The sequence below is a fragment of the Platalea leucorodia genome (genome assembly GCF_965183815.1).
Source record: "Platalea leucorodia genome assembly, chromosome: 4".
Classification (NCBI taxonomy): domain Eukaryota; kingdom Metazoa; phylum Chordata; class Aves; order Pelecaniformes; family Threskiornithidae; genus Platalea; species Platalea leucorodia.
In genome coordinates this window covers 87,022,532-87,047,543 of record NC_138826.1, presented here as the reverse complement: position 1 = coordinate 87,047,543, position 25,012 = coordinate 87,022,532, and the positions used below count along the sequence as shown (strand labels likewise).

Below are 25,012 nucleotides of genomic sequence, written 5' to 3'. Positions count from 1 at the left end.
TGTCAGAGGGACTTCTACTGTATAGACTAAGTAGCAAAATTCTGTGATAACTTTTGTTATCATGAGGGTTCCTTGCCTTTCTTCATTACTTGCTAGAATATATTTCTATAATCCATGCATATCTGTGTATTATAGATTGCATACTATTAATTCATTGTGCTTGGACATCTGTTTTTAAATGAAGCGAACCCATACATTTATTATACAAAATAATGAATATGAAATTATGAGAGAATGTCCGTGGAAAAAGGTGAGTATCTAGGACATTAAATACCATACGAATGAATGTGCTCTTCTGGATCTTAAAGTGATGGTTGAGATTATTCATCTTTTGTCTGATGCTTCTGAAGTTTTCAATTGGTTATTTCAAGTGCTGAAGTTTGAAAGGGTGTGTTATAATCTTGTTCTTCAACACTCTGTCAAGCATATTACTCCATTCACTGAAATTTGTGTTGTTACTGCAACACTGAATATTCACTTGTAAATGAAATAGCAGTTCCTTGTGTAGTGTATAGCTGTGGCAAGAGACAAAAGTGCCTTTTGATAAATATGTGTTTCATGTTTTCTTGCTGGCAGGGTAGCTGGTATTCTTGAAGCCCCTAGTAATTTGTCTCTGTGGATGACTGTCTTTGGTCATCACTGTAATACCTGCAAGCTGAACTCCCAGGCAGAGCAGACAGCAAGGAATGTACTGAGATCATGTATGGTAATGCAAAGTGCAGTACCTCTACTGTCATCTTTGAAGAAGGATGTATTGTACTTCTTTTAAACAGCTATTGAGGCTTTGAAGAAGAAGAAAACTGGGATTAGAATATCCATAAAGAACTAGTCACAGATGTGGATTTTTATTCCAGATAGCCAGAGGAGGTTCAGCACCTTTGAAGGTACTAAACAAAACCAGCCATGCTTGTTTTAGCTCTATTTGAAATGCAGACAGGAGGGAAAAAAAATCAATGTTTGCTAAATGAGGGAGAACAAAATTGGCTTTAAGAGTAAAATATCTTCTTGGGGAGCATCAGAATAATAGCATGAAAAAACAAAACAAACTGTCCTCTTATAGAAATACTATAATGTGCCTTTCATCAAGTAAAGCCATCAGATAAGGAGAGGGTTCCTCCACTGATATAATTGTCATTGTTTAATTTAAACCGGTAGATTTTTAATGCTTGCACCAAGGAAGAATCCCTCAATTCTCCTTTGTTTTTCTTCATCCTCTTCTGCATCTCTCATTTGCATTCTCAGATGTTGATGAAGTGCTAGACTTTGATCTTCCACATACTTAATCATTTGCTTTAAGCAAGTCTTTAGTCCTGTTGAATCTGATTTACATTTGAACCAACACTGTTGTACATTGTTCCAGCACTGAAAAGGGACCAGGAACCACATGAAAACACTGTTTCATTCAGGCTGTTTTATAGTCTGTCTTTAGAAGAAGATGATGTCTCCAGTGTAAAGGAGGACTTGGTTCATAGACTTCAGTGTGAATCTTGCATACTTTCAGTGCAGATGATTTGATGACTTGGAGTGCTGGCTTGCTAAGTTCACTAGAGGACTGTGGTGGTTCTCTGGTATTAATAATGGTATTATTAAGATTTTTAAGAACACTGCTGTGGTGCACATTGAATTATCTGTGTAGTCTGAACTGTGTTGATAGGAGCCAGAACAAAACAACTTTCTAGATTCAAGGACTATTAAATCCTGATCCCATACCAGTTGTTCTTTTGTGCTTTCCATTATACTGAAGATCTAGAAGGTTATTCTCTCTTTCTTCTAATAGACTTTGCAATACTTATTCTGTGCAAGTTATTCTTACATTTTCTGAAAAGAAAAGCCTTCCATAGTCTTCATCAAACATTACTGATGCAGCAAAATCTTTAATTGGATTCTTTTTCTTTTAAATGGAATGATCAGAAATTGTTTTTTTTCTGTAAATAATAATGAAGCAAGATGGTATGGAAAAATTATGATTCTAAAAGAGAAAAGTTGTTATAATAGAAACACTTTAAAATGAAAACTATATTATTTTAATGTAAATTATTCATAGGTTATCAAGTTTAGATGAGGTTTGTGAACCTAACTTTGTTATGGTTCTTTAATATAACTTTAATATAACTTTAATGTTTAAATCTGTGATGCAGGGAATGAAATTCTACTCAGAGAAACCATTCTGATTTCTGTATAATTGGAAAAGTTTATGTATTCAGTGGGCTAGTAGTACTGAGAGCAGATATTTATCTCCAAGGGGCATAGACAAGATTGTACTTGGACAAGTAGTACTCTTTTGGGAGAAGAACATGCTACATCTGTTTTAGTCTATTTCTTGTTGCCAATAAAAGGGCTGATCAAGAAGGTTCTCAGCTTCTGTTACCTGGTAGGTGCAATTGGTTGTACTGAATTTCTGTCTGCTTTACCTTCACTTTACTCACATTTCTTTGTTATGGCTTCTTTTGCTAGTTCAGCTTATTTAACTGCTGTTTTTTTCCTTCAACATCTTTGATACTCATGTGGTCATTGAATTCTCTTTGTTGCTGCCTTTTGTGTATATAGTTTGATCTCAAATACAACTTCACCATGTAAAGCTATTCCTTCAGTAATCCTCAAGCTACAGTTCTCCCAAGGTTTTATTAATTTCCAGAGTTCCCGAGAACTTCTCTGCAGCCCTTCTGGCTATGTAAAGTTCTTCAGAAAGGCAGAGTGCATGAACATCTAAAGTGTTGACATCTCTAGTTAATAACCAAAAGGTTGCTGAAGTGAGTTATTTCAATACCTCATGAACCTTCAGCTCTTTCAACTCTTTATACTTGAGCAGTGGAAAAGATGGGCTTTTACACGTTTTTTGTTTCCTCTTGTTCTGTGCATTGAAGGTATGCAAAACCTTATTGGAATGAGTCTGAGGAGTTGCAAGTGTGTCTTAGCTACGTGCGTTGAAATAAGTGTAATGAAATCATGTACTCAGGATTAAGCCTGTGTTCTCTATCTGCATTCATTTGCTCCCTCTTTTCTTTATCCTCTCAAAATGTTTCTCCTGTTTGTATTCATAGTCCCTTCGGCAACATTTCCTCAGCTTCTAGGCCCTTCCTGGCTGTCTCAGACAAATTTTTCATTTCTTTGACTTGTTTCTCAGTTTGTCTCTCTGTGTTTCTCATCTATTTCAACTGTGTCTCTCAAGCCTTCTGGCAATACTTTTCAGCTTTTCCCACTGCATTTCTTGGTACTCTGAGGCAAGATCTTTCAGTTCCATCAGCACTGAATCTTTGTTTCTTTGGAAGTAATCCAGTCTTTTTTTAGCTCAAACTAGTGCTTTTCTGGTGTTCCAAGCTACCTGCTTAGCTCTTTGGTCATCACCCTGAAATTTGTGAAACGCAAAATATCTGGAGAAGAAGTAGGAATAGCCTCTTTGTTTGTCTGCAGTTCTTATGGTTGTTGAGTACAGAAAAAAATTATTTCCTTTGGACATGACACAAGTTCCATGTTTACTCCAGAGTAGCATTCTGAGTAAAACATGCACACTAACAGAAACATATTTTACAGAAAATATGTTAGTAAAAATGTACAAAATGCTGTTATTTAAAACATAATTTAAATCAGATTTTTCAAAGTTTAAATCTGACTTTAAGCATAAAATATTCTCCTTTGAACTCAGATTGTAAATTGTAGTGAATTTTTGGGGGCCTGACTGACCTGTGTTCTTTTGTGCTACTTTAAATATGAGGTAATATTCAAACAGTTTACTGTTCCACTGAAGACTTAAAGAAGACAAACTACTAAATTTGGAACAGTAATTTGCTAAACTCCATAAAAAAAGAATGTTGAAGTGTTGTGTTAGTTTTGGATAGTTATAACTTCTTGTGCTATTGGAAGAATAAAGTTTTATTTATATTGGTATATTCTGTTTAGTTTAGTTCCATGACTTGTTCAACATGGAGTTGAAGAACCAGGAAAGCTGACTCTCCTTTTTCAATTAATGTTGAAGAACTAAATTTGAGGGGGTGAGATTTATTAGTTCAGAAGTCAAAAAGTCATACTTACTGAAGAAATTCATTTAATTCATACCCAATAGCAGTGATGGGTTATACATCAACAGAATGGTTGTGTTGCAACTCCAGATGTAGGTAGTTCTACATTACAGATTATTAGATGTTCATGCTATTGCTTTGTTGTAATACTTTTGCTCCTGGGCCTTTATTATCCTGCCTGGCTTGACCTCCCTCTAAGCCTATTTCCTTGTCAAGAGCTGACTGATACTGTCTTCGTGTGCCTGGAGTGAGGTCCCCAAATGGGAATGCTGGGTTGGGGGACTGTGCTAGATAAGAGAGGTCATGAGGGGAGGACCATGCTCACAGACTACAGTGCCAGCTTGCACTGAAGTCTCTAGTGTGGGGTGGAGTTCCTGTAAGTCAGGTCTCAGCCCTAGGAAAATGGGGTTGGTAAAGAGTATAGAGAAGAGTGAAGAAGAGAGACCCTGGCTCTACCCGTAGTCTTCAGCTAGGAGGCACATAGCCTCCAGCATTGATTCACTAAAAAATGCCTTAGAAGCATCACCTTGCCTATAGGTTTAAATGTGGAAGTATGTTATGTGCATCATGTTAAATCCAGGATGGCCTGTCTGCACAGATGTGTCTAGAACTTCCTCTTCTGACCAGAACATGGACTTAGACTGAGTCCCTACCTGTAATAATTTTGTCTGGAAAGCAGAACCACTTATCACTCAAATTCCCACTGTCTGATCTTTTTTTCTTCAGGTAAAGTGTAATAATAACATAACAAGGACTTTTAGATTACATAAATTCACCAATCATTTAACCATTTTTTTAACCATACTGACAAGCCAAACTTAGGAAAAGTGTACAATTAATCTCTGATTTGTTCAAATTTATGAGTTTACCATAAAATACTGGTATTATGCCTACGTGGAGATGGTTAATTCATTGTGATGTCTCAGGAGTCATTGCTTAGGGTTTTTTTGAGTGCCTAATTACTTTCCTTATTTCTTCATTCTTTTAGGGAACTGTAGAAAGTGTGCCTCTATCCTCAGTAAATACTTGTCTGGAGTGACAGCAATATGCTGCCTTGGCCATCCTATCCTAAAAGCATTGATTACTTTCTGAAAGGCTTCGGTTCTCTGGCAGTTACAGGCCATATTTTCTCTGATAACAACCTTTTTGTTGTTGGTGTAGACAGTATCTAGCTCTGGATTTTGTTCCCTGCCTATCTGTCAGTTAATCCAGAGCACTTGTCTGATTTGCTAAAACTATGAAGATTTGAACTAGGATTCATGCATTTGTAACACACACACAAAAATCTCTGTTTTATGTTCTGGAAATAAGGGGAGATTTTCTCACCTTTTTTTAACAAAAACCAAGATCTCTTTGAAGAGGTTATCTGTGCTATATTAGGGAAGTTCCTTCTCTGCTTGAATATTGACTTCCAAATTTTTGTTAGTGCCCATGACAGTGGTGTCTAGTTTTAACCATATGTTGGTTTCATGCATAAGTCTATGTACCCTGATGAGATGCACCCATGAATGTTGAGGGAGCTAGCTGATATCATTGTGAGGCCACTTTCAATTATCTTTGAAAGACCATGATGATTGGGACAGGTATCTGAAGAAAGCAAATGTCACTCCTGTCTTCAAGAAGGGCAAGAAGGAGGACCCAGGGAACTACAGGCCAGCCAGCCTCACCTTGATCTCTGGGAAGGTGATAGAACAACTGATCCTGGAAACCATTTCCTGGCATATGAAGGCAAGACAGTGATTGGGAGCAGTCAGCATGGATTCATGAAGGGGCAGTCATGCTCGACCAACCTGATAACCTTCTATGATGAAATGACCAGCTTGGCAGATGAGGTAAGAGCAGTGGACATTGTCTACCTGGACTTTAGTAAGATTTTTGTCACTGTCTCCCGTAACATCCTTGTAGAGAAGCTGATGAAGTATGAGCTAGATGAGCAGACAGTGAGGTGGATTGAAAACTGTCTGAACAGCTGGGCCCAGACAGTAATGATTAGTGGTAGGAGGTCTAGTTGGAGGCCGATCACTAGCAGTGTACCTGAGGGGTCAATGCTGGGTCCAGTCCTGTTCAACATCCTCATTAATGATCTGGATGGTGGGACACAAAACTGGGAGGAGTGGCTGATGCACTGGAGGGTTGTGCTGCCACCCAGAGGGAACTTGACAGGCTGGAGAAATGGACGGACAGGAACCTCATGAAGTTCAACAAAGTGGAATGCAAAGTCCTGTGCCTAGGAAGGAACAACCCTATGCACCACTATATGCTGGAGGCTGACCAGCTGGAAAGCAGCTTTTCAGAAAGGAGCTGGTGGACATGAAGTTGACCATGAGCCATCACTGTTCCCTCAAAGCCAAGAAGGCTAATGGTGTCCTGGGCTACATTAGGAGGAGTGTTGCCAGCAGGTCAAGGAAGGTGATCCTTCTCCTCTTCTCAACACAGGTGAGGCCACACCTGGAGTGCTGTGTCCAGTTCTGGCCTCTACAGTACAAGAGACACATGGTCATACTGGAGAGAGTCCAGTGAAGGGCCACAAGGATGATTAAGGGACTGGAGCATATCTCCTATGAGGAGAGGCTGGGAGAGCTGGGACTGTTCAGCCTGGAGAAGAGAAGGCTCAGAGGAGAATCTCATCAATGTGTATAAATACCTGAAGGTAGGGTGCAAGGAAGACGGCATCAGGCTCTTTTCAGTGGTGTCCAGTGACAGGACAAGAGGCAATGGGCACAAACTGAAACACAGGAGATTCCCTCTGAACATCAGGAAACACTTTTTTTTCAGTGAGGGTGACCGAGCACTGGCACAGGTTGCCCAGAGGTTGTGGAGTCTCAGTCCTTGGAGATGTTAAAAAGCTGTCTGGACTCAGGCCTGGGCAACCAGCTTTAGGTGGCCCTGCTTGAGCAGGGGGATTGGAGAAGCTGACCTCCAGAGGTCCCTTTCAATCTCAACCATTCTGTGGTTCTGTTAGAACACTGCACTGATACCACATTCAAGGTACTTGAAGAATTTAGTTTTATGTTTCCTGTCATACTGTTTCTGAATTGGCTGTGGGATTGCAGGGACATCTTTTTATTTCACTCTTTCAATTCTTGTTGCCTTTTCATGGACTTTTCCAATGGGATTTCTCAGTAGTGCTTACAGTAGTTGCTAATTAAAAAAAACGTACATTTGGCACAAATTTGGTCACCTAATCCATTACTCCAAGGAATCTCAGTATCTTTTCTATTGGCTAGACATGATGATAATGCTGTCCTTGTGGTTTCCCTGTGTACCTTCATGCATTAACAGCTCTCCATACTTCCAGTACAGTACTTCCATTGCATGCTCTTTATGCTTTTTTTTTTTCAGTTTAGTTTTAGCTTGGCATTTTTTTAATCTTTCCAAAGTTGTCCAAAGCCTCTTGCCACTCTCTCTTCCTGCTTTTTCCCAGATGAAGTGTTACTGTGTAAAACTTGATACCCTGTCTGTGCCATCACAAGATGAATGCATAACCTTTTCAAATGGCATCTGCCAGAATTTTGCATATTCATCTAACATAGAAATGTTTGACATCAATGGTCTCTCAAAATATCTCCCCTTATAGGCAATAAAAAACTGTTCCAATTTTACATAGGTTCTTGCTTGTGCAAAAGCGAGGGAAGACATACCGGCTTTATGTAGTCTTACTCTGATTTAGAGAGCAGCGAGGCTGCAACGGGGATCAGTTGCTGCAAGCCCACTGCTATCCCAAAGTGGTTCATTACTGGGGTGTTAGCATTACTGGTCTCAGGTAGCAGCCAGTAATGAGCTGTATACATTTTATTCTATTTAGATCTTTGTATAATGCAGGTAAAGATTGATACAGAATGTAAGCTCCAGTGGAGGTTACATTACACACTGAAAAATGCAAATGAATTACCAAAGGGAGGGGGGAATGTTTTTATCCTGTCATTGAAGTCATTGAAGTAAGAAGCTGCTTAGCAGCCAGTTTAGTATGGAAGATAATTTCTAGTCTAACAAACAGATATTTGCATATCTAAGCAAGTGAACAAACGCTATTAAGAAATATGGACAGACTGTCTCAAAAATGAGGGAAACAGAATGAATCAGGATGAAAGATTAAGTCTGTTTAGATCCCAGAAACATTTCAAAGGTGAGATTGGTAAAAGCCTGTTCTGGTTTAACCAAGGGACATGCAGGAATATGAAGATCTAAGAGGGAGTGGAGGAGTGCACCTGAAAGTGCTCTGTGAGAAGTTAATCTCTTGCAGATGAATTCTCAGACCAGAACTTCTGAATAATTTTTCGATGACAGGGAAAACATGAAACATAAGGTGTGCACAAGGACCGGAGCTGTGATTGCCTGCTTTTCAGTGCCAGCTCAATATGGATGTAAGTATGGATCAGTGTAAATACATTAAGCATAGATTTTGTCTATTTGATGGTAACTTCTGTAAGCATTCATTACGGCGTTGTCTGGTTTGAAAGTTATTGATAAAATTTGTTACCGATTTTTGACCTTTTGGCTTAAATGTGGTCTAAAGGAACTAACGAGGCATATTTTATATAAAACTGTAGCAATACCATACCCTAGGGCATTTCTATATCATAAAAGTGCCCAGGAAATACTAATAGGAGTTGGTGTTGCTGTCATCATCCCCTTTGTCAATGTAGTCAATCCATCGGTGGAGGGAAGAGATTTAATCCATCGCCTTTCCAGTATTTCTTCCCCCACACTGCAGAGGACTGTCGCTTGTCCAGGCTGTCATTGTCTGTGCAGCTCCACATGCTCTCTGAGCTCTGCATGATTTTCTGTCTCGGGTTTCTTTTCTGGTGGGATATTGGATTATCAATCTTCCTCACTGTGTCAGAGATCTGTCTGATCTCTATAAACTTTGTTCTGGACTGGATGACTCCTGTTGTTTGTCAGGCTCTGCTTTTCCTTCTTTCTGAATCTCCTGATGGTCTCTCGTTGAAGTACTTGTCCCAGGTCTGTCACAACCTCTTTTGTTCTCAGCTCTTAGCTCCTTGCCAAACTTCTGTAGTACAGTTCAGTTTGTATCAGTCATCAGCCTCTCTTTAGTGTGTCACTTGTCTTTTGTAACTTCGCATTAAAAACATATCTTTCTAGAGTTTTATTTTTACATGGTTTGCAGTATTCCTTTTTTGTAACACATTTTCATGTTTAGGTTCTACTCTCTGAGTTAATTGAAACTATTAAACACTTCAAGTATACCTGAAACCACAACTGTCAGAAATAAGGCTGCTTTCTAATTACTGTCTTTCTCTTCACTAGTACCTGTTGCTTCCAGGTGCAGAATAAAGCACCATTTCCATCTCTTCCCAGTGTTTTTCATGCTCAGAGAGATTTTCAGTTCTGGTGGAGGTTTCAGCTACTCTTTTCCATCCTGTTTGTTTCTTTTAATTCGTCTTTTTTTCCCCCTCCTGCTGACAATCATGTGGGGGTCAGTAATAACTGGGACCAAGATGCTTTAAATAGACCCTTTATTCAGAGACATATTACTGCCTGCCTCTATATACCAGGATGTGGGATGAGTGGAGCCCGTTGCTCAGCCTTCCTGTGCCAGGGAAGGGAAGCTTCCTAGAGGTTCAGGTCCTGACACTGCATTTTACTGTGGGAAATCTGGAGTAACTGTGTAGAGAAGGATGATTTTTTACTGTCACAATTTTGTATGCCTGCTTTTTAACTGTGATTTTTCACCTGTGATGGGTAACTGCACAGCATGTTGCTGGCAGTCTCTGCCCATGCTGACCTGGAACAGAATGAAGGAGTAAATTCACTTAGTTGAGTCTCTCCAGGATATCTAAATGCACCAAGAAGTTCAGCTTTGACTTTCACATTTTGGTCCCACTGGTCCATCGGGGTGTTCCCGTGAGCCTCTTGTAAGGGTGAATATGAATTCTGTGACAAAACTTAGTTTAAGCGGTTACATCCTTAGACATGAGTCGGGAGGGGAAGGTATGGGCTTGCATGAGAACAGAATGAGTCCTCTGTTATTCGTGTTTCTCTAGAACTCAGGATGATGGGTTTTTTGTGATATATCACAGAAAGTTATTGATTCTTGGTGTATTCAATAAACTGATGAATAGATAGATACATGCTGTCTTTTATCAGAAAAGTGCTCTGATAACTTCTTTAACTCTTATACTAACAAATCAGAAAGAGAAGAGCAAATATTTTTGTTAAGACAGTAAGAATTTATCATAATGTAATATTATCTAAAGAATTTGCATAAGAATATAAGACAAACTTTATATTAGGGCTTAGGATAGGCAGCAAGATCTAAAAACAATATCTCTGGAGCTATCCAGGACAGTGCATTCATATTTCTTCATCTTATTCTAGAGGAGAGGAGACAACAAATAGATAGAGTCCCCACAAAAACATTGCCTTCAGATGTAGTGCATATGATTAGCTATATTGTAATTTTACCTCCAGGTGGAATGTCGTGATACATATTTTTGAGACACTGGTAATGTGAGACACCTGCCTGTCTTCCCAAAATTCCTGTTTTGACTTTCACGGCTAAACTGTGCCCATCACCTGTGAATATGATCTCACTTTAAAGCAAACATAAAAAAGGTAAATCTGGGTATATAGAGTGTTGTACTAATGGAAACATTCATGTCTTTATCGCTGTGATGCAGATCAGTTTTATGTATGGCAGATGAAAAGATTTATTTTGCCTCGTTGTTATAATTCTTAAGCAGTATAGATTTCTGGAGTTTTCTGTATACTTGCACCTCGGTTTTGCAGCAAAGGGAAGGAATACGGCAGTGGCACTTCATCATTTTCTTTGTGGCAGTATTCATACTGGAAGTGCTCAGTAATCAGTGGCGTGTTGTTTTTAGCCATAGAATCCTCATGCTCTATTAACTGTGGTGGTAGGAAAATGGCTGTTGGCAATTTTCCATCATGTCAATGCTCTTAGTATTTACGTTAGAAACAGTATTTATGAAGGCAACAAAAGTCTTTCTTGTTTTTTCCTCTCCCCAGATCTTTCAGTGTTGAGAGTTGGAATGTATTTTCTCTGTTCATCTGTTGTATATATACTGTAAGGGATGCACATACAGTATTAGCCCTGTAACTTGGAGTAGCAGAAACCTGAGCTGATTTCAGTCTGTGTCTTGGTTTGCTCCGTGTAACTCTTTTTTCTAATGTATGTCTAAAAAGAGTTTAGAATACTCACATTAGAGTGAAGGCTGGGAAAAAAGGTTTATATTTATAAAGAAATGTCGTGAAAGATTTTTTTCCCCTTGTTTGTTACTGTGCAGCAATTCATAATGATCTGTCCAGGTATTACTTAAAAGAAAGGCATTGTTCATGTAGAGATCAATACAACCAAGATAATACATAATTCAGCCTCAATGGGCAATTGCATTCATTTTTCATTTTAACGTTGAATCATTTAATATACTTTGAAATAACAAAGCAATGATCTATAGATTGAGGTTATGAAAATTGAAAGCAATTTAATAATATGCATGTCAAATAAAATCAACGGGTTTCTATTTTATTTTCTTAAACTGTAAACTAGCTATCACCCAGTGTCGAGGCTCAGTTGCTTGAGAAAATAGCAAAGTTTTTCTTCCTATATTACTGCTTATTCTTCCCCCTTACCCTCCCCAGCTCTCTCCCCCACATTTTTTTCCTTCTCGGATTCTTTAGTATTCACATTGCATTAAACATCTAGTATTCGTATCAAACACTCTGGAAATCCATCCATTGTTCGTGTCAGTTAATGTTAAGTAATACTTTGTACAGCAATAAGAAGCAATGAAAAACTCAGCAATAAACTGCTGTATGTCAGTGATTTCTCCTCCGGGTCTGCAACAAGCCATTTGATTTGACTGAAATAATGGCAAACAGTTTTAGACCTTTGCATTAACTCTGCAGGCTAACGTCCGTGTGGGTTGGTAAGTGTCATGCTCACAGGAGGATATTGGTGGTGTAGTCCCCGAGATAAAAACTGATGGGTGCCAGAATAAGCGTTTGGGTAAACAGAAATGTTAGTCGAAGATTTCCCGTGGGGCTGTCATCCAAGTTGTTTGTGACTTCTGTGTGTTTGAATACTTTGTGTGTAGTGAGAGAAGATAGAAGAACACTATTAAGTTGTAGTTTACATTAAAGTAACACTAACAGTTAAAAGACAGCTAATTTTGGGTACCTAGGTCCTAAGTGCCAAAAGTGGGATACTGAAATGGTTTGGTTTTCATGAAACATGCACTTAGTATTTTCTGAAAATCAGGCATCTGAAAGTGTCTCAAGGTGAACATTCAAATCCATTAGTTGTGTTTCCTTCTGCTGTCACAGTCAGTCGCAGACCTTCCTGTTGGCTTCAGAGAGCTTTCACCAAGCCCTGAGATGTGTGATTTTTTTGTCCCTGCCCCCCCAATAACTTTTCAAGGGGATGAAAATATATACAAGGAAAACTTGGTTCTCCAGCACAAACTTCTCTGTCATATACTAAGCAAAGAGTGCAGAAAAGAAAGTTTCTCAGTAGCCAGTTTAGATATTTCCTGTAAGTACTGTTATCAGTGGTTCTTTATCAGTAGAAAATTTGCATATATCTTACAATAACTACTGTTTGACTTAATGGTTTTTAACCAGAGCTGTCGTTTTGGTAGTTGTCTTGTTCCTTAAAATCTGTGTAAGTCATTAAATAGTAGTCCATTACAGAAAAGCATCTTCTGCTTATTCTTAGTAAAAGAAATGGTTTTGATTAAGGAATCTGACTGGCAGAAATATAAACCCTTTTAGTAAATAGTTCTTTTTTTTGTACAACATTCATTTAGGAAATTGCACAAGACCTTTAGAGAGGTTTAATAAAGCTATGCAGCGTTAGGAAAGGCAAAACCATACTTCGTGTTTTCATTTGTCAAGATTAAAATAAACTGATATTAGTCCATGCTTTCTTTTAATTTGTTGAAATTGTTGTCAAAAAAGTGAAATACCTGGTAGCAAGAAATCTTGAAGAAAGCCTCTCTGAAGAAATGAATGAAAATAATGTTGTGAGAGGCACATAAATAAATTCAAATTATTTTTATAGTGTTTTTAGTGTTTTATAGTGGTTTTATCAAGGAAAATATATGTGTAAAGAAGCTTGACAGAAAATTCTTGTTTCTCCCTGTATGTTCTCATTTACAAGTTGCAGTGTTTTAGGGCTCTCAGATTTGTTTGGGAGACTTATCTATGATAACAGAAAATTTGAAGAAATTGTTCACACATTTAGTTAGTTACTTTTTTCCCCCTAGCAGGTGCTTTTTGTCTTCCACCTTGAGTATTAGAAATTTAATAGTCATAATGTTCTGTAGGATCTAGCCCTCAGTTACATTTCAACCAGCAGCTAAAACAAATAGAATTGCAGTACGTAATATTAATAAATGTGTTCATGCATGTGGATGTCTGTCTTTCTGTGTTTATACACACATTCATATTTATATGTATAGTAAGGATGTGTGTCTGTTATACCAGTATCCCCATCAGATTTCAAACTGAGGTGATTAAACATAGTGGAATCGCAGTAGTAGAAAAGGTGGGGGGAAGGACCCCTGAATTCAGGGTACTCTGCACGAGAGAGTTGGATCTTCTTTTGCATTTAGTCCTATTCAGTTCTAACCCTGCTCTCATTTAAAGCAGGAGTGATGTTCCCAGTTGTGTGCTTTGGGGAATTTAATGGTTTTTAAGGGTGCCTAGAAAATACTATAACTGAGTGGGGGAAAAGGAAAAATAGTATCATTTGTTCAAATTGCACAGATACTAAGTTCATAGATAAAGTTAAAAAAACATCGAATATTGATTTGCTTTGTGACCAACTTAGGTGTTAAATTGCTAATTTGTATTTTGCACTATGATGATACTTGCTAATAATGTCAGACAATTGTATTTTGATGTAAACTCACATAGTTACGATGCCTTAATTAAATGTTTGGAAATAAAAGAAGCTGTTGAGCTATGTACAGTTTTTGTAACTTGAAACGTTTTTAATGAGATTCCCACAGAAACAGATTTAAAAACATCCAGATGCTTTCCTTGTATTCTAATAATTGTATCAGAATAGTATGTTAGTGTGAAATTCCAACATGTTTCTGTCCTGATGGCTTTTCTTGTGATTTTATTTTAGCTGCATAGATTTTACTTCTGGTCATGAATTTAGTCTCTGTGAAGGCCAAGAAGTGGAAACCCTCTATCATTCCAGCAGTACACAGGACTCTCTGCACTGCTGTATCAGGAAATCTCGAGTAACAGTTTTATGATGTATGAGGATATTATTCTCTGCAAGCAATAACACGCATTTCTATTTCCCCAGCAATATCCACATAATCAAACATTCACAAGTGCTTTACAAAGAATTTAATTAAATAGTGTGCAGAGTAACTGGATGCAGCATGCACACAAGCTGTTATATATTCAGTAGTTCACATTTTGCAGTTAGTGCAGAACACTTTTGAGCAGTATGTGTGAATACTATTTCTATCAAAACGTGCATCATCACCCCTCCTGTTGTACCTTGCTCTTGAAAAATTACACTAAAACCTTAACAGATGTCACCTCCAGGAGCACAGGATACCATCATCAGTGCTCTAATGGTATGATAAACAGAGGGAAATACAAATTCTCATGTTGAGACTTGAACATCAAACATTGTTCCTCTGAAATCAAATGCTTATGACTCCCCAGAGAAAGATATAGATTATTGTGTCTTTTACCACTAAACTAGGCGTGTTTGGAATTTTGTTTAAAGGTAGTAGAAATTTGTGGAGCAATCAAGATCAACCACTGAAGAATTTAATTTCTAAATTAACACTAAGACTTGGACATTCAGAGTTTAGACACGAACAATGTGAAGCAAAAGATTTCTCATTTTGTGATAATGAGTATGTTCAGAGTCCATTCTGTCAGTCACTGGAGATTAGGAAAGTCTCTGTTTTGGCATTAAAGTGCAGTGCATCAGACCCTGCACTAGGAAAAGGTAGGACTGTGTTCATATGTTGTAGTACACTTCTTAATTCATTCAGCATTATTGGCATGCTCATGTCACCTGCGAGGATTAGCATTCCGTAAACCGACAGGGTTACGTTTTGTTTTGTCTGTTCAGAAAAGCCCTTTAAGCATTAGCCGATGCATGAGAGGAGTTTCCAGGCTTGCAGAGCAACGGGGCTGTGTTGGATGAAAGTGATTTAGAATATCCCTCTGCAGTTGTCTACCTGCAAGGCAGTTAGCCGTCCATCAGATTGGAAGGTTTTATTGGTATGTCAGTGCTATAAAGTATCCGTCTAAACCAGCAGACCAATACCGATGACAGAAATAGTGAAAGACAGTCTATAATTAGCCTGTAAAGGTGTTTAGTATGAGACCTCGCCCTAGTTTCCCAGTTCCACAGTTATTCCAGTTTATTACTGGCTGACAAAATCTGGCCATTATGACTGGCAAGAAAGACCAAAAACTACAAATGAGCCCAAAGGAGAGAAACAAAAGGATCAGTTAAAAGTAAGGAACTGGTTTTACTTTCATGCTAGTTCTATTTCAGTGTCACATTGCTTATTTGAGGGGAATTGCTGAAAACTGAATTGGTAATTGTAAATAAGAACGGAGTCTCTCTGTATTTTTCTTCTGAAGATGCCTTCTGGAGGAAAGTTTAATCACTGTAGGAAAAGTTATGGCTTTCTTTACAGAGTTGAGAATGGGAGAGATTCCCATTTAATGTTAATGAAGATTCGCCATTGACTTCAGTGATTTCACCCAGTAGCCTTCGTGTCCTTTTTTTTTTCATCCTTGTCCCTTCTTTGTGCAGCAGACAGGAGTTTTTCATTTTGCATGTCATTTATAACAAATTGCAGTTATTCTAAAAAATTAGTACCGTTTGAGCTTCAACTGAAGAAGAAAAGGAAAGCATGTAATTTTGAATTTATTCGCATGTCTAATCTTGAACACCATATTTTGGAATTTTGCTTTATTTTCTTTAATTAGGCTCTTGTTCTAGTGTCTGCCTTTATAGAAAATATTTATTCTTTACCATTTGTAGTATGTCTCTGTTTGCAATTTGAATATTTTCAGTTTGCTTGTATTTGGAAGTAGCTGCTAGACTCTCTCTGTGATTCCACTAGAAGGCCGGTATTTTTATGCTGCTTGCAGCAGGCCCTTTTTGGGAGTGCTGGAATATATCCAAGTTCTCCATTCCTGATATTTCAGTGGCAACTTCCTGTGAATCCTGAAGTAGAGCTCCTGCTGTCAGGTTGTTCTCAAGCCAGTTCCACCACATGTATCAGCAAGCCAAAACAGACAAACTTAGGAGATGTGTCAGTGCTGTGATATAATTTAGAGTATTCTTTAGAATAAGGAGGTCAGAATTTTTCTTCTTTAGGTTAGGAAGTCAACACAGAGACCTTTCATCCTACCCGGTGAAGTACCACCTAGACATACTTGTGCTGACTGTGAATGAACTAGCTTTGGAACCAGAAGTAATACAGCCAAATGAGCGGAGTGTGGCAGCCAGGCTAATTAATTAAGAAGCCAGGCTAATTAGTTTGACTGGAGGGAGCACCATGCTGATATGACGGTGTAGCTTCCAAAATTCTGCCTGATTTGTACATAGGTTTCACTGGGGTTCTCGTACACCTACAAGTTTTTTCTAGGCTCTTTCAGATGTTTTTGCCATGAAGTAGCATTGTGTATTGGTTTATTCTCTATGTCAATTTACAGTAATTTTAGATTTATTTCCAGACTGGTAGTCAATGTTAGTTCCTTCTCAATCTTCTGCAGTAAGATTTTTCCAACCCATAGATAGACATTGTAGTATTGTTTTGTTCAACCTCATGCCACTGAGAGAAATTCCTCACGGCTTTTTTTTTTTTTACCTGATGAAGGACCTTCCCATCTTCTTCCTAAAATTTTGTCACTTACTGAATACAGAACTGAAGTAATACTCCTGAAGTTGTGTATGGCACCATTGTTCCAGCCTGCGGGGCTGAGAGGTGGCTGTCAGCAGTCCTGTTCTCAGAAGATGCATGCTAGCAATAGCGCACACTGAAAAATGCCTTGTTTTTTAAGAACTGTTGATTCTGAACAGTTTCATCTTTCTGGTTGTTACGAAACAGCATTTCTTCAGTGCTCCCCTTAATGTCAGTCCTTACATACAGTTTGGTGTGCAAGATGTTCATAAAGGAGTCACTTTAATGAAAAGAGAAAAAATACCTGTGGTAAAAGTCTGTGTTACTACATTGATATGGTACAGTAAACATGAGAAGCAGTATCAAACCCAGAAGTAAATGAACAAGGTATTGTAAATAAGCTAGGTTCTGTTTAGAAATACTAAGTACTGTGTTACAGCAATAACACGGTAATCATGTGTGAACAGTGGCATAAGATAAAAAATGAATATTTTATTAATGTTTCCTAAATAACATTACTAGAGAGCTGAAATTAAGTTTTGTTTATTACATGTATGTTATTTAAAGTGCTTTTAGTAATCATTTATGGCCTTACTTACAATAGCTCTTCAGTATAGTAGCTCCCACAAGGAGTTAACATATATTTTTCTATTTCTAGATCTGTTAGCTGTGCCTAAGCATCCATATGCTGCTATGGAGAACTGGGGACTGAGTGTTTTTGTGGAGCAAAGGATACTGCTAGATCCAAGCATTTCTTCTATATCATACCTACTGGATGTCACCATGGTCATTGTACATGAGCTATGTCATCAGGTATTAAAGGTGTTCAGATATTTGATAATGTCAGTAACCATGCATTCCTTTTCAAAACAATGAATTTGTGTTGTTCACATAGACAGTTGCAACTTTTATTGTAACTGGAGTTCAAATAATATGGAGATCTATAAGACATATCACCAATGCAGAAACTGGGAAAACTAAAAATGGGGATAGAAGAGAAAATTAGTAGCAATGAACAACTTCCCTGTCTTCTGTATGATTATATTCTGTATGTTTGTGTGTGAGTGTGTTGTTGGTGTGTAGACTAAACGTGTTAATTACTGTAGAAAGTGATTCATTGCAGAACTATATCAGATTCATGCTGAGTTTCATGTTCATGTCAAAAAATGTTTTGGCTGAAATCAATTTGGTAGTCATCGTCTTCTGTCACATATACACATACTTCCATTTTCTTTTTTTTTCATTTTTTTTTAAATTTGGTATTGACCCTCTGTTCACTAATGTTGGATAATTGAGTCTTTATGTGTATTGAAACTTTTGTATCAATAAGAAAACTTTGTAATGAACCCATATTACAATTTATTTTACATTTCTTCCATCTTCTTATCTCAAACTTAAACGCATTACAAGTGTTTAGTAATATTGAGTTGAATGCAAATGTTATTGAAGAAATTTGCTACAGGGGCAGGAAACCCTTTCTTGCACTCATAAGAGGCATAATCATAGCCTTCAGGTTAAAATGAATAAAATCCTACTGTGTAATCAGCATGGCTTACATCTGTGACTTTACACGGTATTCTTTAAAAGGCAATCCAAATTCTTAACACTTTCTGGAAATAAAAAGTACCGTATAAAAGGGAGTCTTTGTAATGGAGTTCTGGTAAATGAATCTGGAAATAATAGTGTTTGGTTCATATTCATGTTTCACATTAAATCTGTCGATGAATATGAAGTCCTCAACTACAACATGAAATTTTTATTGAAAGTTATTGCTGGTTTGTTCTCAATACGATCATCTGATTTTGTTATATGCTCTTTATTGTGTAGTACAATAGAGTAGCACACTGTTCAGCTAGAAAAATTACAGTGCCGTAGGAATCAGGTGTGGAAAACACATATTAGGTCATCAAATCCGGGCTCTTATTAGTATTAGATTGTTCCGTGTGGTGCGTTTTGTAGTGCCGAGTTCAGTGCTCCTGATTACAGGGTTACACCGCTTCCCTTAAAACCTTTTGATTAAATCTGATGGTCAATAACTTTTTCCTAGTGTCAGCTTAAGTCTTCCTTTTTCTGAAGTCATTCCATTACTTCCAATTATTCTTTGCACCTCTTTAATAATTTCCTCTGCTTCCAAAGCAATTTATACTTCAGATGTGGGCAGTTATCGCATCAGTAACTGGCCAAGTTTGTTTATTTGATTCTCATTGAAACTGAAGCCTTTTTACATTGTTCTGGGAATATCAGAGGATCATGAAGTGGGTGAAAACTATATTTGAATTTATTTTAGGGTGGGTTATAGAGTGCTTTTAAGTGACCTTAAAATTGCAAATGAGAAGGTTTACTTGGTGTCCGTGTTGATATTACTTACAGTGCTGTTTGCTTAATTAAAAGTATCTTCCTCCATTCATGTTGCTGCTGTTTCTGTTTTGGTACCATGCAGATCAGGTCCTTGCTCAGCTACTTCACTGAATAACTAGACAAGATAGAAAATATTCAGGTGGAAGAAATATTATTTCTACTTTTCAGATGCAGAATTGTGTCACAGAGAATATGGATTGTTCATCTGCAAATAAAGTTTTAAGGGAGAAACCCTCCAAAAATAGAAGCCACAAAACACTGTCTAGCACCTTCATCCCAGTATTGTCTTTATTTAGCTTTATTTTTTCTACTTTTATCTTACCATACTCAGAAGCCCCTCAGGGAAACATTAGCTGTGGATAGCATAGAGCAGGAACTGTAAACAATGCTAACTTAACTGAAAATGTATTGAACTGAGACCAGGTTGGGTCCAGGATCTCTTGCCTCTGCTATTTAATTATTAGTTATTCACTGTATTTTTCATCCTCTTTTGCTGTGCATCATCTCGCCTGCTAATCTGGGGTGGCACATGAATATTCCTCCCCTTCACTTATTTTTACACATAGAACAACAGAGATTAACCAAAATCACTTTTGGTGCAGCCAAAAGTAGAATCCACATCTCCAGTTTTATTTTTTATTTATTGATTTTTTTAAAATTTTGGGTAAGAGGAGAGGGAACTCTCCTAAAATACATCTTCCTAAAATGCATTTTTTTCTTTTTTTGAAGAATTGTGTCATTGTCCTGTTTCCCCTGATTTTAAACCCATGACTTTAAGACTTACAGAATATATCTGAGTGTGTAGGAAACTGACCTGTATGAGACCCTTGTTACTTAGAGTAACACAGCAATTGCTTTGCTAATGTTGTTCCCAAGATCAGAAAAATCAGATGAATATTCAGGATTGGGATTGTTACCTTTAGATAGGAGTATTTAAAATTGGAATTCCCAAACCTGTTGGGTATTGATGGTTGAGCACAGTGTTCAGGACAGGTAGAAAATGAGAGACAGCATTGCAGAAAGACAAATAAATTCTGTGGTTGTCAAAATACAGGTAAAAAGCATGTAAGAAAAAATTTATGCCCAATTTCTTCACAGGTGACTTTGTAATGCTCAGCCAGATATTTATTTTGGGTACACGTTTTAGGAGGGACACATTAAAGTTACACGGGTAGCTTTAGTTTAGTAATTTTGTAGGTTGCTACTGCTTGATATTTCAGCTTGAGTGTTCTTTTAGAATATTTTACGTATTTAATTAAAGAAAATTAATGATTGGAAGAAGGAGTGTTTTGGCAAAAAAGCTTCTCCTCCAAGCTCCAAAACACAAATGAGATATTGGTCAAAACATGCATATTTCTAGCAGCTTAAGTTGATAGCTTGAACTAATTAGCATAATTTATTAAAATAATTCTATTAAGGTAGTAATCAGTTTTATTTTCATATCACAGATCAGTCCCACCTACAGCCTTTGAAGAAAGAGTCATGTGAATTTATGCACCATGATTTTTTTGTGATAGTTTTCCCACCTGAGCACAAAACTTGGTGTGACAGATTGAGTTAAAGAGGCATGAAGGCAGAAGGAAAATTAAAAATTTCTAAATCAATGTTTTTTTAATAATCTGTAAAGAAAGCATATAGGAAAGAGTGTCCTTTCAGGGTGTCTGTAAAATAAGTGCCTTCTGCATGTCAGGCTGAACATAATACCTGAGGGAGACAAGAAATTTATGTAATCAATACATTTCAATTCGTTTTTCTTTTCCGAAATGGAAAGAAGTAATGATCTTCACTCCGGGCAAATAATGTCTATAGTCAAATACACAAATAAATAAATAAACAATTACTTACATAAATGAAGTGCTTTACTTAGTGTTTTCCTTTCAGACATGTAACACCTAGGAAGATAATAGCACCTTTCTGCTGGAAAATTTGGCTTCATTAATTGCAGTCTCTGGGACTGCTCTGTCTCTGACATTCATAACTCTCTCTGATACTATTCAAGACTAGTTAAGCAAATGCCCTACATTTTCGTATTGATATCACATGCTGTTTTAATGCCTGTAAAACACTTCTTCCTTTACGTGGATAATTAAACAAATACTTTTAATTTATCATTAATAAATAAACCTGGAAAACTGACACAGGACTGTAAGAAATTCTCTTTTGTGACATCATAAATTAATGTTATTAGTTCTTCTGAGTTATAAGAGGATGTATTACGAACTTTGCAACATTTATTTTTTTTAAACCTCTCTCTATATAGTCATAGCATACCATGACTGTTACTGGTTTCATATTTGTTCAGCAGTCCTCTTGTAATTCAATAAATAAATTCTGTGGTATTGTGTTTAGTCTGTTTGTCATTAGAAATCATTTAATCAACCTATTCTAGTATAAATATAACTTTCATACTCCTCTGGTGGTATGCTACTCTAACATTTCAAATTGTGAAAAATGCATTATCTATATGAATGCATCTTCACTGTTTCTTTGTCTTTCCAGTTAAATGTTCTTAAGATGAGGATCTATCTCTGTTGGTCCTGTAGAGAGTTAATTTACTGACAGCCTTCAACTAGGTTATGATCACTGAGTGTCCATTAAGTTTAGTTTCACTTAGTGTGTGAATATGACTTTTGTCAACCTCATCTTTTCTCCCTAAAATCTTAAGTTGGTTGTCAATGAATGACATTCATTGTCATGTTTCGCTTCATTTTTTTTCATTCAAATCCTATTTACTGAGCATTGTGTGGGCAATCTGGTAATCTCAGTTTCTGTAGTCTGTTCTTCGGAGCCCCTGTGTTCACTTCACTACGGATCCTCGTTGCAGCATTGATCCTTCCTTGGTGCTATTCTCACTCCATAAAGACATGCACAGAAGCAAGACCTTTCATTCAGGTCCCAGATAAAGCCTTCAAATAAGCCAACCGTCATGAAAGCAAACCGCTTACTGGCCAACTCCGCTTTCATTTGTTCCCCCCTCTCATTACAGTGTCAGCAGCAGCTCCTCTGCCCTGACATGAGTCTCTCCTTCTGGAATACTTATTTGCTGCTCCCTTTCTGTGTATTTTCAGAGCTTACGACTCCATGAAAGCTCAAAATTATCTCTGTTGATTATGAATTAATCTCATTTCTAATTACATTAAGAAAAAAACTGGCAGAGAATTTTACTGAAACAAAGTTTTGGTATTTGTTTGGCTGAAGAGATGCTACAGAGAGTATGAAATATGTTTTCATAATAGTGTATGTGTTTCTGCTCTTGCCACTGGTGTTATGCCGATCCAGGTTGCACAGGGCCATTACAATTATTTAAGCAGGGTCATCTATCAGCAGAAGAAATTATGACACCTGATTTCCTTTGAATTTTTGTCCTCATTCCTCTTCCAGTGATCATCCCAGCTCTGTCTAAAATCCCTTTGACACCCACATGTCCTGTACTGTGACAGGTTTGTGGCTGTTGACAGCTACTGAGCAGAGTATATAATGGCCGCGTTCTTGCCTTGCCTTCGGTTTAGGTCCTTCTCGTCTTTTCAGCTGCTGATCTTCATGTACTTTTGTAGGAGTTTAATTGTCTGAGATCTCTGTCCTTCTTTCTAAATTAGATTGAAGTCAGTAGGGAAATTCAAGAATGACCTGGGGGGAACAGGAAAGGCAGTCAGCTCGGGTAGGGTTCCTTTGCATAAACATAGGTGGCCCGTGCCATTTTAGATACCCTCTGCCTCTGGTTGCTGTTCGGGAAGGCTGCAGGTCTCCTGTAAGTCCTGTATGAAATTTTGTAGGTCTGTGTGGGCATCTCAGATACCCTAGGATGTTCTTCAAGTGGCATCAACTATCTGCTTTTAGGCATCTGAGTCGTACCCACAGAGAGATGGCATGATTGTATAAAACTGCTTTCCTTAGGAAACCGGCCAATGTCAGTAGTATTGTACATCTTAGTGGGCAGACATCGTGGAGGAAGAAATGCTAAAATTTAGCTAAAATTTAAACTGCTTACTTCAGTAACTTGTGCATCCTGTAAAGGCTTAATTCATTAGTACATGAAAAAAAACCATTAATGAGTTTCAGTGGGTAGTATATACTACTGTTTTTATTAAAACTTGTGAAGAATGTGTTCTGTACAAATGAGATGTATGGAAACATAGTTTCCTAAAGGTTGTTTATTTGAACTTTCTTTGCAGTGGTTTGGTGACCTTGTGACTCCAGTTTGGTGGGAGGATGTGTGGTTGAAAGAAGGTTTTGCTCACTATTTTGAATTTGTTGGGACAGACTACCTCTACCCAGGGTGGAACATGGTAAGTCAGTTTTATTTTGTTCATTTGGAGACTCCACAGAAAAGTTGCTCTGCTGTTATACTTCTGCTTTTGTTATAGACAGGGACTGCTGAAAAATACCAAATGATGCATGCAAGTATCAGATGTCCAATGAAGCAAAATCACTAGGTGTGAAATAATTTGACAGCATTCCAAAAGTATAATCTGCAATTTATTACAAAAGGAATAAGGTCATGTCTATCATAACCCAACATTAAAATAACTACTGTCTCTCTGCTCAGAAACATTTTGGATTAAAGCAGTTATGATTTAACATGGACCATTTTTTAAAATATTCAGAATATTGCATTTTATCCACAAACACGAGATAAATTGGAAAGAAATGTTTGGCTAAAACATACTGTAAAACGGACTGTATTTTTTCTTACAGTATTCTGTTTTCCTCTCCCTAAGTTTACTCTTTTTATCTTCCTGCTATTATTTGGTCATCTGGCAGTACATACGAAGTTAACATAGGGTAAACGAACTGAGAATCTAGGTTTCAGTATGATTTCCAGCTGTACACAGTTGGACATGCTTTGTCACCTGGTGTGCAAATACTGGAGCTCTCTGAGGGCAAACTGGGAAGGCCATGCTGGGACATTCTCTTGGAGTCCTTTTGTTATATTGTATCGTATCATGTTATATTGTATCGTATCGTGTTATATCGTATTGTATCGTGTCATATCGTATCATATCATATCATATCATATCATATCATATCATATCATATCATATCATATACCTAGTCAAGTCCCAGTTTATATCAACTTCTGTAGTCTAGAAATATTATGCTTATAAGACAAATCAGAGGTACGAGACCTCAGGACAAGGAAATTGCGTGTGAGGTCACGTTGAAGGTTGCTATATAGACTTTATTGTCCTTTGGAGAAATTTTTCGTTTGTTATCCTTTTGTGTTTACACACGTTTAATTATGTGGCAAAATATTTGTTATAAATACAGATTGCCTGATAGAGATTTGTTGTAGCTTGAATGTTTTGCTTAAACTCTTGCATACTAACTTCTGAAATGTTTTTGCCCATTTCTGGGTGATTTATTGAGTATTCTTATCGCATTAACTTTTGTGTGCCATGAAATGAAGATGCTATAATTATGAGATAAAGATAATTTTTAAAAATAATTGTGTACAGGTACTCTTGCTTTAGGTATGCTTCTTGTGAAGTATGATTTCTTGGTAGTATTTTAATTTTTTCTTTTGGGTGTCAATTTTGGTTTATAATTGCATTATGAAAAGGAAAATAAATTTTTATCTGAACTGACATCTGTCTTGCCTAGGTAGGCTTGTTGGGTTTACCTGGCTTTGGCTGTATTAAAACTCGTTCTCTTCATCTTTGTGAAAAACACATCCTGAATTGCAATGTAATGGTTCTAATTATGAATGCAATGAAATCTGGCAGGCCTTTATGATTTTAGCATAGTGAAATGTCA

General features: G+C 37.3%; 1 protein-coding gene across 1 annotated transcript in view; it reads left to right on the top strand.

Moving 5' to 3' along the window:
- Positions 1 to 25,012, top strand: part of TRHDE (thyrotropin releasing hormone degrading enzyme) — a gene marked incomplete at both ends in the record, with an annotated part of 209,879 nt that overhangs the window by 62,757 nt on the left and 122,110 nt on the right. The window contains 2 exons of the mRNA XM_082309145.1: positions 17,559 to 17,713; positions 23,431 to 23,544. Coding sequence (XP_082165271.1) covers positions 17,559 to 17,713; positions 23,431 to 23,544 — 269 coding nt within the window. The remainder of the gene's footprint in view (positions 1 to 17,558; positions 17,714 to 23,430; positions 23,545 to 25,012) is intronic.